The sequence below is a fragment of the Nyctibius grandis genome, chromosome Z (genome assembly GCF_013368605.1).
Source record: "Nyctibius grandis isolate bNycGra1 chromosome Z, bNycGra1.pri, whole genome shotgun sequence".
NCBI classification, from domain to species: Eukaryota; Metazoa; Chordata; class Aves; order Nyctibiiformes; family Nyctibiidae; genus Nyctibius; species Nyctibius grandis.
The window spans coordinates 48,937,414-48,955,583 of NC_090695.1; the positions used below are offsets into that span (position 1 = coordinate 48,937,414).

The window sequence follows — 18,170 nt, forward strand, 5'->3', positions numbered from 1 at the left end:
TGAGATACTGTCATGTATACTATGACATGTAGTATCTTCATAGTGCAACCTTTGACTGCCACTTAAGAACTGGAAAGCCAGTTTTATGTTTACAAAAGACTAGTATTCATAGAGGGTCTTGCCTCATCTCAGAATTAAATTTTATTACCAGCTACTTGTGTTCTTATGGCAGATCTCTAATCTGCCATTGTCTCATTACTATCTATAACTTTACCAAGACAAAGTCCTCTGTTAACGGTATTACTTCTTTCTTATCTTTTACTTATCTCTGTATCTCACAAGAAAGATATATATAATTAATTTTAATTTATTTTGAATGGGGATACTTTTGATTTAGTAGGATTACATTACCTCAGTGCTCTTTCACAGCAGTTTAAACTTACCCGAGTCAAGCTTCCACAGTTCCACCTTCTACATTCAGTCTGATAACCCCACTCACAGTAAGGCAGAAACCTGGTAAAAGCCTGTCCAGCAGAAAACTCACTCAGCTGAACAGCTAACTGGTTTCATAGAATCATAGAATGGTTTGGGTTGGAAGGGACCTTAAAGATCATCTAGTCCCAACGCCCTTGCCACAGGCAGGGACATTTTTCCTCTAGACCAGGTTGCTCAAAGCCTCATCCAACCTGACCTTATACACTGCCAGGGAGGGGGCAGCCACAACTTCTCTGGGCAACCTATTCCAGTGTCTCACCAACCTCACAGTAAAGAATTTCTTCCTGATATCTAATCTAAATCTACCCTCTTTCAGTTTAAAACCATTCCCCCTCATCCTGTCACTACTTCCCCTTGTAAAAAGTCCCTCTCCTGCTTTCCTGTGAACAACCCCAACTCTCTCAGCCTGTCTTCATAAGAGAGGTGCTCCAGCCCTCTGATCATCTTTGTGGCCCTCCTCTGGACTCACTCCAACAGCTCCATGTCCTTCTTATGTTGGGGGCCCCAGAGCTGAAGCGCAGTACTCCAAGTGGGGTCTCACAAAAGCGAAGTAAAGGGGCAGAATCACCTCCCTCGACCTGATGGCCATGCTTCTTTTGATGCAGCCCAGGATGCGGTTGGCCTTCTGGGCTGCAAGCACGCACTGCCGGCTCATGTTGAGCTTCTCATCAACCACCACCCCCAAGTCCTTCTCCTCAGGGCTGCTCTCAATCCATTCTCCACGCAGCCTGTATTTGTGCTTGGCATTGCCCTGATCCACGTGCAGGACCTCGCACTTGGCCTTGTTGAACTTCATGCAGTTTGCACAGGCCCAGCTCTCAAGCCTGGCAAGGTCCCTCTTGTCAAGGTATCCCCTCCCTCCAGCATGTCGACCAGACTGCACAGCTTAGTGTCATCGGCAAACTTGCTGAGGGCGCACTCAATCCCACTGTCCATGTCACTGACAAAGATGTTAAACAGGACCGGTCCCAATACCAACCCCTGAGGAACGCCACTCGTCACTGGTGTCCACTTGGATATTGAGCCATTGACCGTAACTCTTTGAGTACGACCATCCAGCCAACTCTTTATCCACGGAGTGGTCCATCCGTCAAGTCCATGTCTCTCCAATTTAGAGACAAGGATGTCATGCGGCACAGTGTCAAATGCTTTGCACAAGTCCAGGTAGATGACATCAGTTGCTCTTCCCCTATCCACCAGTGCTGTAATCCCATTGTAGAAAGCCACCAAATTTGTCAGGCATGATTTGCCCTTGGTGAAGCCATGTTGGCTGTCACCAATCACCTCCTTGATTTCCGTGTGCCTCAGTATAGTTACCAAGAGGATATGCTCCATGATCTTGCCAGGCACAGAGGTGAGACTGACTGGCCTGTAGTTCCCCACGTCTTCCTTTTTCCCCTTCTTGAGCCAGTCGGCAACAGCGGCGGCGGCAGCAGCAGCAGCAGCGACTGAGGTCAGTGCAGGGCGAGGCGAGATCGGGCTGTACCGGGCGGTTTTCATACTTTGGGCCCCCCGAGCAGCAGCCCCGAGCTGCTTTCCCCTGGACCCGGAAGTTCCCGGCAACGAATCAGGAGGGGGGGAGCGTAGCACCACCCCCCGTCGATCGGTTGATAAATAGCCTCCGGAAGGACAGGGACTAGTCCCTGCCCAGAGGGTACAGGGGGAGTCAGCAGTGACTGGGTGTGTCCCAGGGCGCGGGAGGCCACAGCCGTTTGCAGCTCGTTGGGGAGGGCGCTGACTCCCTCCCAGTGCACAAGGAGAGGAAGGTGCCAAGGAGCTGTGAACCAGCCAAGCTGTGAAGGCGTCAAGGAGCTGTGAACCAGGGGTGTCACCAACAGGTATTTCCCAACTCAGTGAAAGAACAATGATCTCCACCCGGCAGAAGAAGATCAAAATGGATGTGGGAACCCAGACAGAGCTCCCACGGAAGGAGGCAATTGTGCAGGTTGCAGGCTGCAGGGAATGCTACAGCGTCTCTGTGGTGACAGGGGGCTGTGTGCGCTGTGAGCAGGTAGATGATCTGCTCGGCCGAGTGGCACAACTGCAAAGCCAGGTTGAAAGGCTTCAAGCCGAAGTAGAAAGGCTTAGGAGCATTCGGGAGGCTGAAATGGAGATAGACTGGTGGAGCCAGGCTCTGCCCTCCCTGCAACAAAAATGGGAGCACCTGCCGGAGAGCTCCCAGGATTGAGGGACCCCTGTACTCTGCCCCTCCCAGGTGGAAAACAATAACCTAGAGGAAAGGAGTGAGTGGAGGCAAGTCTATGGCCGTGGCAAAAGGCAAGTGCCCTCCTTGCCTACCTCGCCTCCACAGGTGCCTCTGAGAAATAGATATGAAGCCCTGGTGGAATACAGCCAGTCCAATGGGGATGTGGTGGAGAGGCAACCTATATCAGAGGTCCCACCACAGTCAGAAAAACCTGACAGGCGTATAGCTACCTCCTCCACAAGGAAGAAGAGAAGGGTTTTAGTGGTTGGAGACTCCTCCCTAAAGGGATCTGAGGGCCCAATATGCAGAGCTGACCCCCATCACAGGGAGATCTGCAGTCTGCCTGGAGCCAGAATCAGGGATATCACCAGGAAACTCCCCAACCTGGTGCAGGCCACAGACTACTACCTGCTGCTGATCTTCCAGACAGGTGGGGAAGAAGCTGTATCCCGTAGTCTGAGGGGGATGAAGAAAGACTACAAGGCCCTAGGACGGTTGGTGAAAGAGTCTGGGGCACAAGTTGTTTTCTCCTCCCTACTTCCATTTTCAGGTGATGACGTGGGATGGAATAGTAGGATTCTCTCTATAAATGCCTGGCTACGAGACTGGTGCCACAGGCAGGGCTTTGGGTTCTTTGATAATGGCTGGTTTTATAAGACACCAGGCGTGACCGTAATACATGGGAAGGGTTTATGTCGCAGGGGCAAAAGGGTTCTGGGACAGGAATTAGCAGGGCTCTTTCGGAGAGCTTTAAACTAGATTCGAAGGGGGATGGGGAAGTAGCTGGGCTTGCACCACTGGGGCAACGCTCTAGTGTTGAGGTAGACCAGGAGGCCTCCCATCCCCCTGGGGTGAAATCAGTGTGCTCAGCTCGCTCCCTGAAATGCCTGTACACCAATGCACGCAGCATGGGGAATAAACAGGAGGAGTTGGAAATCCGTGTTCGGTCGGGGGGCTATGATTTAGTGGCAATTACAGAGACCTGGTGGGACACCTCGCATGACTGGAATGTGGTCATGGATGGCTATGTCCTGTTCAGGAAAGACAGGCCGCTAAGGAGAGGTGGTGGAGTTGCTCTTTATGTGAGTGAGCAGCTAGAATGTATTGAGTTCTGTCCAGGGGCGGATCAGGAGCGAGTTGAGAGTTTGTGGGTGCGAATTAAGAGGCAGGCTGGCAGGGGTGATACTGTTGTGGGTGTCTATTACAGGCCACTGGATCAGGATGAGGAGGGTGATGAGGCCTTCTACAGGCAGCTGAGAGCAGTCTCGCAATTACAGGGCCTGGTTGTCATGGGGGATTTCAACTACCCTGATATTTGCTGGGAGGCCTACTCAGCCAGCCATCCTCAGTCCAGGAGGTTCCTCCAGTGCATTGATGATAACTTTCTGATGCAAATGGTGGATGAGCCAACTAGGAGAGGAGCGTTGCTGGATCTTATCCTCACTAACAAGGAGGGTCTGGTTGAAGAGGTGAAGGTTGAGGGCAGCCTTGGTTGTAGTGACCATGAGATGGTAGAGTTCAGGATCTCATGTGGCAGGAACAAAATAGCTAGCAGAATCACAACCCTGGACTTCAGGAGGGCCAACTTTGGCCTTTTCAAGCAATTGCTAGGGGAAATCCCATGGGACAGGGTACTAGAAGGTAAGGGGGCTCAAGATAGTTGGTTAGCATTCAAGGACTGCTTCTTCCGAGCTCAAGATCAGAGCATCCCAACAGGTAGGAAGTCAAGGAAGAGTACCAGGAGACCTGCATGGTTAAACAGGGAACTGCTGGGCAAACTCAAGTGGAAGAAGAGGGTGTACAGATCATGGAAGGAGGGTCTGGCCACTTGGGAGGAATATAAGTCTGTTGTCAGAGGATGTAGGGAGGCAACTAGGAAAGCTAAGGCCTCCTTGGAATTAAACCTTGCAAGAGAGGTCAAGGACAACAGAAAGGGCTTCTTCAAATACATTGCAGGTAAAGCCAACATTAGAGGCAATGTAGGCCCACTGATGAATGAGATGGGGGCCCTGGAGACAGAGGATAAAAAGAAGGCGGAGTTACTGAATGCCTTCTTTGCCTCTGTCTATACTGCTGGAGACTGTCCTGAGGAGCCCCGAACCCCTGAGGCCCCAGAAGAAGTCAGGATAGAGGAGGAATCTGTCTTGGTAGATGAGGGCTGGGTCAGGGACCAATTAAGCAATCTGGATGTCCATAAATCCATGGGCCCTGATGGGATGCACCCGCCGGTGCTGAGGGAGCTGGCGGAAGTCATTGCTAGGCCACTCTCCAACATCTTTGCTAAGTCGTGGGCAACGGGAGAGGTGCCTGAGGACTGGAGGAAAGTGAATGTCACTCCAGTCTTCAAAAAGGGCAAGAAGGAGGACCCAGGTAACTATAGACTGGTCAGCCTCACCTCCATCCCCGGAAAGGTGATGGACCAACTTCTTCTTGGTGCTGTCTCTAGGCACATCAAGGATACTGGGATCATTAGGGGCAGTCAACATGGCTTCACCAAGGGGAAGTCATGCTTAACCAACTTGATAGCCTTTTATGAGGACGTAACCCGGTGGATAGATGATGGTAAAGCTGTGGATGTGGTCTATCTCGATTTCAGTAAAGCGTTTGACACGGTCTCCCACAGCATTCTCGCAGCTAAACTGAGGAAGTGTAGTCTGGATGATCGGGTAGTGAGGTGGATTGTGAACTGGCTGAAGGAAAGAAGCCAGAGAGTGGTGGTCAATGCGACAGAGTCCAGCTGGAGGCCTGTGTCTAGCGGAGTCCCTCAAGGGTCGGTACTGGGACTAGTTCTATTCAATATATTCATTAATGACTTGGATGAGGGAATAGAGTGCACTGTCAGCAAGTTCGCTGATGACACAAAACTGGGAGGAGTGGCTGACACAACGGAAGGCTGCGCAGCCATTCAGAGAGACCTAGACAGGCTGGAGAGTTGGGCGGGGAGAAACTTAATGAAATATAACAAGGGCAAGTGTAGAGTCCTGCATCTGGGCAAGAACAACCCCATGTACCAGTACAAGTTGGGGACAGACTTGTTGGAGAGCAGCGTAGGGGAATAGGACCTGGGGGTCCTAGTGGACAGCAGGATGACCATGAGCCAGCAGTGTGCCCTTGTGGCCAAGAAGGCCAATGGCATCCTGGGGTGTATTAGAAGGGGTGTGGTTAGCAGGTCAAGAGAGGTTCTCCTCCCCCACTACTCTGCCCTGCTGAGGCCGCATCTGGAATATTGTGTCCAGTTCTGGGCCCCTCAGTTCAAGAAGGACAGGGAACTGCTAGAGAGAGTCCAGCGCAGAGCCACAAAGATGATTAAGGGGGTGGAACATCTCCCTTATGAGGAGAGGCTGAGGGAGCTGGGTCTCTTTAGCTTAGAGAAGAGAAGACTAAGGGGTGACCTCATTAATGTTTATAAATATGTAAAGGGCAAGTGTCATGAGGACGGAGCCAGGCTCTTCTCAGTGACATCCCTTGACAGGACAAGGGGCAATGGGTGCAAGCTGGAACACAGGAGGTTCCACATAAATATGAGGAAAAACTTCTTTACAGTGAGGGTGACCGAACACTGGAACAGGCTGCCCAGAGAGGTTGTGGAGTCTTCTTCTCTGGAGACATTCAAAATCCGCCTGGACGTGTTCCTGTGTGATATGGGCTAGGTAATCCTGCTCCGGCAGGGGGATTGGACTAGATGATCTTTCGAGGTCCCTTCCACTCCCTAACATTCTGTGATTCTGTGATTCAGTGAAGATGGGGGTTATGTTTCCCCTTTTCCAGTCAGTGGGAACTTCACCAGACTGCCACGACTTCTCAAAAATTATGGATAGTGGCTTAGCAACTTCATCCACCAGTTCCCTCAGGACCCGTGGATGCACCTCATCAGGACCCATGGACTTGTGCATCTTCAGGTTCCTCAGATGGTCTCAAACCTGATCTTCTTCTACAGTGGGTGGTTCTTTATCCTTCCAGTCCCTGCCTCTGCCTTCTGTGACTTGGGTGGTGAGGCTAGAGCTCTTGCTGGTGAAGACTGAGGCAAAAAAGTCTTTGAGTACCTCAGCTTTCTCCATATTTTGGGTAACCAGGTCTCCCGTTACCTTCTGGAGAGGGCCCACATTTTCCCTAGTCTTCCTTTTATCACTGACATGCCTATAGAAGCTTATCTTGTTGTCCTTGACATCCCTGGCCAGATTTAATTCTATCAGGGCTTTAACTTTCCTAACCTGGTCCCTGGCTTCTTGGACAATTTCCCTGTATTCCTCCCAGGCTGCCTGCCCTTGCTTCCACCCTCTGTAGGCTTCATTCTTGTGCCTGAGTTTATCCAGAAGCTCCTTGTTCATCCATGCAGGCCTCCTGGCATTCTTGCCTGCCTTCCTCTTTGTCAGGATGCATCACTCCTGAGTTTGGAGGAGGTGATCCTTGAATACTAACCAGCTTTCTTGGGCCCCTCTTCCCTCCAGGGATTTATCCCAAGGGACTTTCCCAAGCAGTTCCCTGAAGAGGTCAATGTCTGCTCTCCTGAAATCCAGGGTGGTGAGCTGGCTGCGCGCCCTCCTTGCTGCCCTATGGATCTTGAACTCCACCATTTCATAGTCACTGCAGGCAAGGCTACCCTTGAGCTTCACATTCCCCACCAGCCCCTCCTTGTTGGTGAGAACAAGGTCCAGCATGGCACCTCTCCTCATCAGCTCCTCTATCACTTGGAGAAGGAAGCTGTCATCTGTGGAAGACCCTCAGCCTGCAAAGAGCTGTGCTTTACTTGGGGAGCATAAGATTTGCTTGGGAACACTGCACTGAGAATAGTTTTTGCTTGCTTCTGAGATAAAGGAGCCGAGACCAGTTCACAGGGCTCTTTGAGGCATGTAACAAGTAAACATGTGTTGAAGGTCAGTTCTGAACACAGAGCTGAAAACAGGAATGGTTGTTGATGTTTTGAGCCCAGGACACTGTGGGCTCTTCCCAGGATGAGTGATGAGTGCTTAGCGTGTGAATGTTGATGTTATCTTGAACTGCCTAGTCTGGCTCCTGCATTGTAGCAGTTAAATAGAGTAGTAGCATAACAATAAAAAGCCTTAGGCCTTTCGGCTTCAGGCCCTTGCATCCTCGATCTCAGAGTCTGTGCCTTCCTTGCCTCCCGCCGCAGTCATCCACACATTCCAGGAACCTCCTGGATTGCTTGTGCCCAGCTGTGTTGTCCTTCCAACAGATGTCAGGGTGGTTGAAGTCCCCCATGAGGACCAGGGCCTGTGAACGTGAGGCTACATCTCTCTGCCTGTGGAGGGCCTCATCCGCTTGGCCATCCTGGTCAGGTGGCCTGTAGCAGACGCCCACTATAATGTCTCCCGTCCCTGACCACCCTTTAATCCTGACCCATAAGCTTTCCGTCAGCTCCTCCTCCATCCCCAGGCAGAGCTCCATGCACTCAAACTGATCATTGACATAGAGCACAACACCCCCTCCTCTTCTCCCCTGCCTGTCCTTCCTTAAAAGCCTGTATCCCTCCATTCCAACGCTCCAGCTGTCAGAGTCATCCCACCATGTCTCCATGATGCCAATAAGGTCGTAGCCTTGCAGGTATGCGCATGTCTCTAGTTCCTCTTGTTTGTTCCCCATGCTCTGTGCATTTACATAGAGGCATTTCAGTTGGGCCCCAGACGAAGCTGCCTTGCGGCCTGAACTTCCTATCCATGGCTCTTCTGGCGCTCTCCTGCCGACCTGCCATCCTCCTCCAGTCTCTGGGAACCTGTTGACTGGCTCTGGCATTGGACTGGCTGAATTGGGATGGACTGAGGATCCCCTCCCCCGGCAAATCTAGTTTAAAGCCCTCTTTACCAGCTTGGCTAACCTATGACCCAAGATGGTCTTCCCCTTCTCTGATAGATGGACCCCATCGGCTGCCAGAAGACCAGGTTTCTCAAAACGAGTCCCGTGGTCTAAGTAGCCAAACCCCTGGCTGTGGCACCAGACCTGTAGCCATGTGTTGATTTCCCTAATATGACTGTCCCTTTTAGTCCCCTTCCCTTTGACTGGAAGGATTGTTCAGCTCGGAGAAGGATTTGTTCAGCTTGGAGAAGAGAAGGCTGAGGGGTGACCTCATCACAGCCTACAACTTCCTCATGGAAAGCAGCAAAGGGGAAGCTGCTGATCTCCTCTCTGGTGACCAGCAACAGGACACAAGGAAATTGAATGAAGCTGTGTCAGGGGAAGTTTGGATTGGACATGAGGAAAAGGTTCTTCACCGAGAGGGTGGTCCATCACTGGAACAAGCTCCCCAGGGAAGTGGTCACGGCACCAAGCCTGTCAGAGTTCAAGGAACATCCTGATGACGCTCTTAGTCACAGGATCTAGTTTTAAGTAGTCCTGCAAGGCACAGGGAGTTGGACTCTGATCCTTATGGGTCCCTTACAACTTGATATAGTCTATGATAATTAATCTACTTTGGATTAGAACACTGCTCTCAGCAATGGTGGTCACAAGGCACGGTTCTTAGGCACCACTGGAGTAACCACCCCTTTGCTATTAGACTCTAAGACCCAGCTGGAGCTGGGTGTCCTTCAGAAGAAGGACACACCTCTGCAAGTCTCAGGCTGAGGTAGTGCTTGGGGCCTATCAGTGTGGTATGTGGTCTTCTAGCCTGCAGGAGGTGTGCAGTTGTCCACCAGCTGTGCTATAAAGTGGAAGAACTGTGGAAGGAGGTCACCCTGCATGGCATCAAACAGTGTAAGGAAGATCAGCTGGATCTCTTCTGAGACCCTGAATCTTCAGCTGCAGCAGAGGAGCACAAAGAACCTGTGCCCATGAAGCTGGTAAGACAGAACTCCTATTACAATGAAGGCTGGACGGTGGTGACTCTCACACCAGGAGGAAGGCTCCTGCCCCACCCAATGACTTGCAGTTACACAATAGGTTCACTGTCTTCATAGATGATGAGAAGCTGGGAGTGCTGTCCAACCTCTGATGGCTTGGTGTGACCCACTCAGGACCCCTAGAAGGAAGCAGGAAGTGACAGTGGCAGAAGACTCCCTGCTGCAAGGGATGGAATCCCCCATGATCTGTCTTCTAGGGAAGTTTGCTGCTTGCTGGGGGCTCACATTTGGAATATTGTGGAAAAGCAACCAAGGCTCATCTGGCTCTCCGACTACTACCCTCTGCTGTTCTTCCATGTAGGCACCAATGACGCTGTTGGGGTGACCTGAGAAGTATCAAGCGTGACTGCAGAGCTCTGGGGGTGGCAGTCTAGGGAACGGGTGGTGCTCTTGTCAGTCCTGCTGGTGAGGGGGAAAGGTCTCACAAGGACTCAATGGACCCTGCAGGTTACCAACTGGTTGTGCAGCTGGTGTCAGCAGCAGGGTTTTGGTTTCTACAACCACGGGTTCCTCTTTGAGGATCAACAGATACTTGAAAGAAATAGGATGCATTTACTAAACCGGGTAAAACTACCTTTGCCAACAGGCTGGACAGACTATTCGTAGGGAGAGCTTCAAACTAGAAATTATGGGGAAGGGAGTGATTCCTCAAGACACGTGTAAGGAAATTGGGTAGGCAAGTATCACAGTGATGGGAACAGAAGAGAGACAGCAACCAAAAAAACAGGTGAAGTGAGGACAGGCATGTGAAGAAGGAGGTGCCTGCAGAACAGTCTAATGGAGAAGGCTCTTAAGCCTGTACTGGGGAATTGGCACGCTCAGGTGCCTCTCTGAAATGTTTCTAGACTCAGGATGGGAACAAGCATCATCAGTCCTGAGCAGAGAGGAAGGATTGCCTTCCTCAACCTGCTGGCCGTGCTGGCAGGAGGAGAGAGAAGTCTGTGTGCAGTTACAGGGCTACAGACTCATTGGGATCATGGAGACATGGGGTATTTTACATGACTGGTATGCTGTGATGGAGGAATATGGGGTTTTTAAGAAGGACAGCCAAGTTACCGCTTATGTGAGACACCAGCTGAAATGCCTGGAAGTCAGCCTTGGGACAGGTCAGAAATCAGTTGAGAGCATGTGGGTCAAGATTAGCAGGGAGACCAACACAGGTGGTTTTGTAGTGGATATGTGCTCTAGACCTCCTGATCAAGCAGAAGTAGATGAAGCTTTCCTCAAACAACTGTAAGAAGCATTACATTCACACGCCTTTGTCCTCATGGGCAGCTTTAACCATCCTGATATCTGCTGGAAGGACAATACAGCAGGGCTCAAGCAATCTAGGAGATTTGAGTACATTGATGACAAATTCTTGGCACAGGTGATTGAGGAATCCACATGAAAAGCTGCTCTGCTGAATGTGATACTTATGAACAAGGGAGAGGCAGCCTTAGCATGATCATGAGATGATGGATTCAGGATCATAAGAAGACAGAGCAGAGAAAAAAGTAGGACCAGTGCTTTGCACTTCTGGAGAGCAGACTTCAATCTCTTCAGGGATCTGCTTGGAAGAATCCCATGAGATGTGGCCATTAAGAGAAAAGCAGTCCAGGAGAGCTGGCTGATCTTCAAGGATCACCTCGTCCAAACTCAGGAAAGGTTCATCCCAACAAGCGGGAAATCAGCAGAGATGGCAGGAAGCCTGCATGGATTAGCCAGAAACTCCTGACTAAACTCAGATTTAATAAACTAAAGAAATGTATAAGAGATGGAAGCAAGGGCAGGTGACCCAGGAGGAATATAGAGCTGCTGTCCGAGCACGCAGGGATGGCCAAGACTGACCTGGAGTTTAATCTGGTAAGGAATGTGAAAGGCAACAAGAAAGGCTTCTACAAGTACCTAAAGAGCAAAAAAGGCAGTTAGGAAAAACATGAGCCTGCTGCTGAGTGGGGCAGGGGAACTGGTGACACAGGACAGGGAAAAGGCTGAGGTGCTCAATGCCTTCTTTGCCTCTGTCTTCACCAGTAAAACTAGCCTTTGGTAATCCCAGGCCAGTATGGAGCAGGGAAGAATTACCCTTGGTGGAGGAGGACAAGGTTAGGGAGCACTTAAACAAACTGGATGTTCAAAAGTCCACAGGGCCTGGTGGGTTGCATCCATGAATGCTAAGGGAGCTGGCTGATGCTATTGTGAGGCCAATTTTTATTACCTCTGAATAGTGGGAGAGATTGCTGCAGACTGAAAGAAAGTAAATGTCACTCCTGCCTGCATCAAGGGCAAGAAGATCTGGGAAACTACAGGTCAGTCAACCTCACATCAATCCCTGGGAAGGTAGTGGAGAAAATCCTCATGGAAACCATTTCCAAACACATGATGAACAAGAAGGGGACTGGGAGTAGTCAGATGGATCTACAAAGGGGAAATCAGCTTGACCAACCTAACGGCCTTCTACAGTGAAGTGACTAGCTTGGTGGATGAGGGGAAAGCAGTGGATGTTGTTTACCACAACTTTGGTAAGGCTTCTGACAATGTCTCAATCTGTCAGAAGATCCCCACAGACTAGATGACACTCAAGTCTCCTTCACAGTAGCGTCATACATACACACAATAATACCAGATGATGACATACAGCAACTCCCTCCTGAAATCCTACAAGAGTCCTTCAAGTCACACAGTGAACCCAGCTCTCCTGATTAAGGAAAATAATTACTGGCACAACCTGGCTTTGAGTTGCTGCCAAATTTACCATGCATGTGAATGGATCTCCTCTTTGTTTCATCTGCTCAGCCTTTTCCTTTCTGTCTCCTGATGATGCACTAATTTAGCTCCTTCTAAACTCTGCAGAACCATCTTATCTATCCATGTAATTTTGACATGGAGGTTCTCAGATACACTTGTAAATCCACTTTATGCATTTAACTATACTGAAAATGAGTAAATTCAGCAAAAATATTGCTCTGATACAGGAGTCTTTAAAAGTGCTAACAGTGTTTTAAAAAATTTGCCTTTGATACACCACTTAAGAACCTGGAATAATAAAATTCACTCAAGTGATGCCCGTCACCTAACCACGTGTATTTTTTTTCCCTTTTTTTTCCAACGCAAACATAATAGGAAATGCATGAAACTTTTTAAAAAACATTATACATGTTGAATGTAAGAGGTGAAAAGTAAGTCACCTCTTACAAGTCATGAACCATGGGGAAATACACAGTTTCAGTTATGTAAGAAGCATAAGAAATTTATTTAAGCAGTGGTAAGGAATCAATACTTTCAGGGAGCGAAAAATTGCAATAAACTTAGAGCAGTGAAAATAAATACCTAGAGTTCATTTTTAAGAACATCAAAGAAATCAAAGGCTACGAAGATGTTTTCTTGCAGCAGGCATTGCTAAAATAATTAATGTATGCTTATTTCACTTTGTCTGATAGGCAATTATTAACTTTAAAATTCACATTTACATTTAAATACCTCACCAATGTGCTATAAAGCAACTGCATGTGTTTACTGTGTTGAAGAAAGACCACATTGCTTCTTCAGACTCTGCCTTTATATGACTTAACAGGATTATTAACAAATATGGGACACTTATGTAAAAACATTATATTTTTCCTCAAAATAGGAAGCAGCACTATGCCATTGCATGTCATTATCAATCTATCAATGCTATAAAGAGCACTCACACAGTACCCAGATTAAGTATAGTATCTCTAATGTTTTAGATATAGGCAAAGGGAGCATTTGTACAAAAGGATTAAAGTTATTCCTGCTCTTTCTTTTTTTCCCCTCTTGAAATCCAAACACCATATAACAGTATATATCATAGAACCTGAGAAAACACCAGTGGTTATTATCCCAACTTTACAACATAAATTAGTCCTGCAAACATAGAGGACTGCTTCCACTGGGGACTTGTGATGGCCTGCAAGAGACCTAGTAATGCCCATAGATCATAAATGAAACCATTAAAAATATCTTAGTCTTTCCTGAAAAAACTCCTCAGAAGTTCTCCTACTACAGTAAAATTCTGCACATGCACAGTCAAGATCTGTGGTAACAAGTCATTGTGCATTTATTACTTTTGTACTACCAAAAGGCTTTTCCCGTAACAGCACACCAAGTACCCAGAAAAGAGTGCACTCTGACCCACACAAGGACTTTATATTGCTCTCAGAGTGTCACACCAAGTGTCACACCACAAAATCAAATTGTTGTCCTATATGGCTTCAGTTGCAAGGCCTGTTCATTTTGTTTTCCATGCTAACAGCAACTTGGAAACTATATTGAGCTTATTCTCCAATTTAAATGTTTGGGTGAGGGGTTTTAACTTCTGAAAGCAAGTTGAACATTTAAGTCAGGTGAGAAAGCCTCAAGAAATGATCCAATAACCATCAGTGATTCAAAGTTTATCGCCACTGACCTTTTGGTTTTGGCAGACAAGCAGAATATGTATTAAACTGTAGACTCAAGAACAACACAGCATAAAGTCAACTGCACACACTCCATTTGCATCAGCCGTTTGCCATCTCAAACACCAACTATGAGTAGGATCATTTTCCACAATCTTTTTCTTCTAAACTATCACACACACACAAAAACTTCCAAAATGTAAAATTTCATTACATTATTTCATTCAAATTCTCCACCATAAGCTATTGCAAATGCTAGCATTTTCTGCACAACCACCATAGCAACACAAAGTCCCAAACACATAATACTTAGAAACACTGTTCCTTCAGGACCCTCAAGTTGTTCACATCATCCAAAATGAAAACTTATCTACCTTACTCACACATTTCTGTTTCACATCTTGACTGACTGAGTACTTGTCAGAAAGCTGTCAATCAGCTGTCTTACCATATTAGAAAAGCCAAAAGCTTAAGTCAGTCCCCATGAGGAATCACCAGATGATGCTAAAGAGAACCCATTCTTCTGTGCTTTTGTACTGAATTTAGACCATCACCGCTATAAACATTGATCCAAAATACTCTTAAATCACATTCACTAATATACTTTACAGTAAAAACCTACCCTATAGTTCAGAATATCGAGGGATTCAGTTAAAGATGTCTGTCCCCAACCATCACCATTATGATAATGTTCAGGGTAATAGTCAGGTTTCATAATATTCCTTCCTACGATGTACCCTAAATCACTGACTTAGTCACTTTTATTCCAAGTCATGCTGCAGAATGCTGTGGTCAAAGACAACCATAATTTGGTTATATTCCTGAGGAAAAGGACGGAGAGGATATACTGCAAAAATAGACTGAGTGCACAATTCAGTCTTGCATTGTAATTTCCACGAAAACTTCAGTTTTAAAAAAATTGCCACTTTCCTTGGTTCTTAAAAAGCAAGCAGCTCTGTGGTCTTTTTATCTTCCTTGGTTTCTCTGCCCCTACATTTCTTTCACTGACTGTCCTCATTGTACTCATGGTCTTCACAGCAAGTGTAATTCACTGAGAGCTCTTTAGGAAGCTGGTGTTTTAATACTACATGGTGATGAGGAGCTGAGTAAATACTTTCCACTTATGAAAGAAAACAGGAAGATGCGTATTCTGGAAACCATTTTTGTAGGTGACTCATCAGAGAATCTGCCCAAAATTGAAGGAACTAGAGCAGAGGTTATGAAACACACTGACAAAATAACAATCAGCAGCATGCTATAGGCATCTTAGAACTCAAGGTTAAGTAGCTGAATAAGGAATTACAGTGGGTTAACTCTCATTCAGCAGTTCCTTGGCACCTCAGGACTAGAAATGGCAAAGGTGAAACAACTTTAAAAAAAATAAAAATCTGCAACAAATAAAACTGTTAATGTAAGTGGAAACTATAATTAAAAATATGGTTAGCGAACACTTACAAAAATATATGATTTACATGAGAAGAATTAGCATAGCTTTTGCAAAAGGAAATCCTGATTTTCAAAACAATTTAAGATCTCTGAAAAATTCCACAAACATGGGGGTGAGGGTGCTGCAGTTGTCAAATATCAACTTTGGCTTTCCAAAAGACTTTTAACAAAGTACCTTACCAAAAGGTTACTAGAAAACTAAGCAGCCATAGCATGAGGAAGGGTCCTTATAAGAATAAGCAGAAACACATTGCCCAATGTATAAATCTCTGGCTTGCTCACACCTTGAATCCTATGTGCAAAAGAGGAAGGTAGAAGCCACAAACAAAATAAACACAAAGGTAATTCTTCCCACCCATGTTTTGTAGGCCTGAGATGTCTTCTTGCCACCCAGATGCTGCAGATACAAGAACTTTACATGGGTTCAAGGGAGACTGGAAAAATTCACAGAAGAAAAAAAAAAAATCTACTAGTGGGGCATACTAAATAAACACAAACTCACATCTGGCTCAAGAAGTCCCCTGAGCAAAAACTCATTGGACAAAAAGAGAGCAGCAAAAAGGAAGGGTCATGAATCTGCTTGGTTTTCATCTTCGAGCATCAACTACTGCCCATGACCATTCTTTTTATAGTTAACATTTACAAATGTTATGACTTACATGATATATATTTTTTATGATTACTTATTTACAGGAATCTCACCAAAAATAAGCTCCTGAACTCTGACGCTTCAAAGAGTCTACAACCACACTGTTAGTAAAATTACATGCCTTTCTACTTATTTTACCAATCAACAGAAACAGATGAAATCAATACAGGTACTGTAGATTTTTTTCCTTCGGCGGTTTTGCACAAATTTTTGAGTTCAGGAACAACTCACTCCATTAAAAGGACATATATACATAAACATGTAATCAGGTTACATATATATGTCTGTTTTAAGAGATGTGAAGAAGCTGTCAGGATGGCAGTTCTTAAACAAGCATATTCAAATAGCAGGTGTAGTTTCCCCAGCAGCTTTAGCCAGTTTAATTCAAAGTACCATGTTTCTACGCCCTGGGTTGACTCATGGTTTCAAAAACCAACATAAGTAATTTGAAATCCTGCTGGATTTATGATTTTTTTTTTGCAAAAGCTATATCCTCATGCAGAATGTGCTTTCATCGCAGTTCTTATTCAGTAAGAACAAGTTAAATTTCTTGCTGTTACAAGCGGTGTACCCAGAAAAGTCACACTTCCCCAGCCCCAAAAGGTCCAAGTTTAATACACTTTATATGCTATATTAATCCCTCCATTCCCCCGTGCTTGAATGGATTTCAAAATTAGCCGTGAAGTTTGTTAAATAATGTTAGTTTCTTGTTTTCTTTTGACAAAGCACCAGAGACTGAGCAGATATTCTGAGGTCTCACGTACTTCATTGCACAGCACTTAGGGGACACCACTCCCTCCCCTTCCCACCTCACCCTCCCAGACTCCAGGAAAGATTTTCCACCTCGTCCAGGTGTCACGGAGGCGGCCTGTGCTTGGAAAGAGAGACCAGGGTTCTAACGCAGTACAGCCAAATTTACACGTCTGCTGAGAACCACCGACTTCTTAAATAAATAAATAAATAAATAACTTTACATCAGCTCGTTGCCAGCCTCTGCAAGGCCCCCCCCAACCCTCCCCGCCTGCCTACTGCCCGCCCTCCCCACCGCGCACCACGGAAGGCGGCTTCCTGAGGTGAAAGGGCCGACGGGCGGCCCGAAACCCTGATCAACCGGCAGCCCAGCCGCCTGCGTACGGACACACATCGCCATGACGGACACACGCTGCCATAGAGACAGCGCCTGTCTCACACACAGACGTGTGCGGTTTCAATCGAACTCGAGCCGCTGCCTCTGTGTGAGTCTGGGAGAGGGGGGGTAAAGGGGGAGTGAAACGACTTCTTCCCTGCCGAGTAACCCACTCCCCGTCTGGCGCGCCGGTAAGTACCCAAACCCCGCTTGCCCCGACCTCCGCACCGCCCCGCCACCACCACCACGACGCGCCGCCCCGGGGCCTCAGCGCAGCCTCCCGAAGACCGGGGCGGGGCGACGGCTGGCCGGTCCCGCCAGCCCCGCGGCTCCTCTACCCCCCTGCCCCGCGCGTCACCTGCAGCGCCCGCACTCCGGCCGCCTCTCGCAGCACTCCACCGGCAGCTCCCACAGGCCCGCGCAGCCCTCTCGCTCCTCGCCGTCCTGGGCCGGGACCGGGGCCGCCCCGCTGCTGCCCGCTGTGCTGCCCCACTCCATGCTGGCGCGGTGGGAAGCGCCGGCGGCCGCCAGGGGGCGCCCGCGGGCAGGAAAGGCCGCCGTCCCCGCTCACGTGAGGCGCCCCCGCCCCTTCGCGGGTCTCGCCCAATCGGGGCGCGGGGAGCCCTAGCGGGGCCTCATCCAATGGGAGCGCGGGGAGCCTTTCAGCCGGCGCGGTGGGGAGCGGGGCAGCCAGCAGGGGGCGCCGTTGCCGCCCGTCTTTGCTGGGGCCGGCTGACCCCTCCCGCGCCGCTCCCGCCGCGTCCCCGGGGTGAGGCGCCCGGCGTGGCTGGGGCCTCAGGCCGTGGGCGCGCGGAGCTGACGCTGCGCTTACACGGAATGGTGTCGGCGCCTGCAGGCGGCGAGAGCGGTGCTAACAGCCCGCCTGTCACAGCGGTGGAGGCGGCGGTGCCGGGCCTAGCGCCTCCTGGCAGGCCTGGGCCTTGCCCACCGCACCGCCCGGAGCCGGCAACAGGCTTTGCCACCCGCGGCGTCCCCTTCCGCAGGCATTGCAGCTTGTCCTGTGCCTCTCGGCCCGCCCGAGCAGTGCCGGGGCGAG

General features: G+C 48.5%; 1 protein-coding gene across 3 annotated transcripts in view; it reads right to left on the reverse strand.

Moving 5' to 3' along the window:
* Positions 1–17,618, reverse strand: part of DTWD2 (DTW domain containing 2) — a 130,602-nt gene extending 112,984 nt beyond the window's left edge. For all 3 annotated transcript variants that reach the window (XM_068423485.1, XM_068423486.1, XM_068423483.1), the window contains exon 1: positions 17,472–17,618. In XM_068423485.1, coding sequence (XP_068279586.1) covers positions 17,472–17,611 — 140 coding nt within the window. In that variant the 5' untranslated portion in view covers positions 17,612–17,618. The remainder of the gene's footprint in view (positions 1–17,471) is intronic.
* Positions 17,619–18,170: the final 552 nt, after the last annotated feature.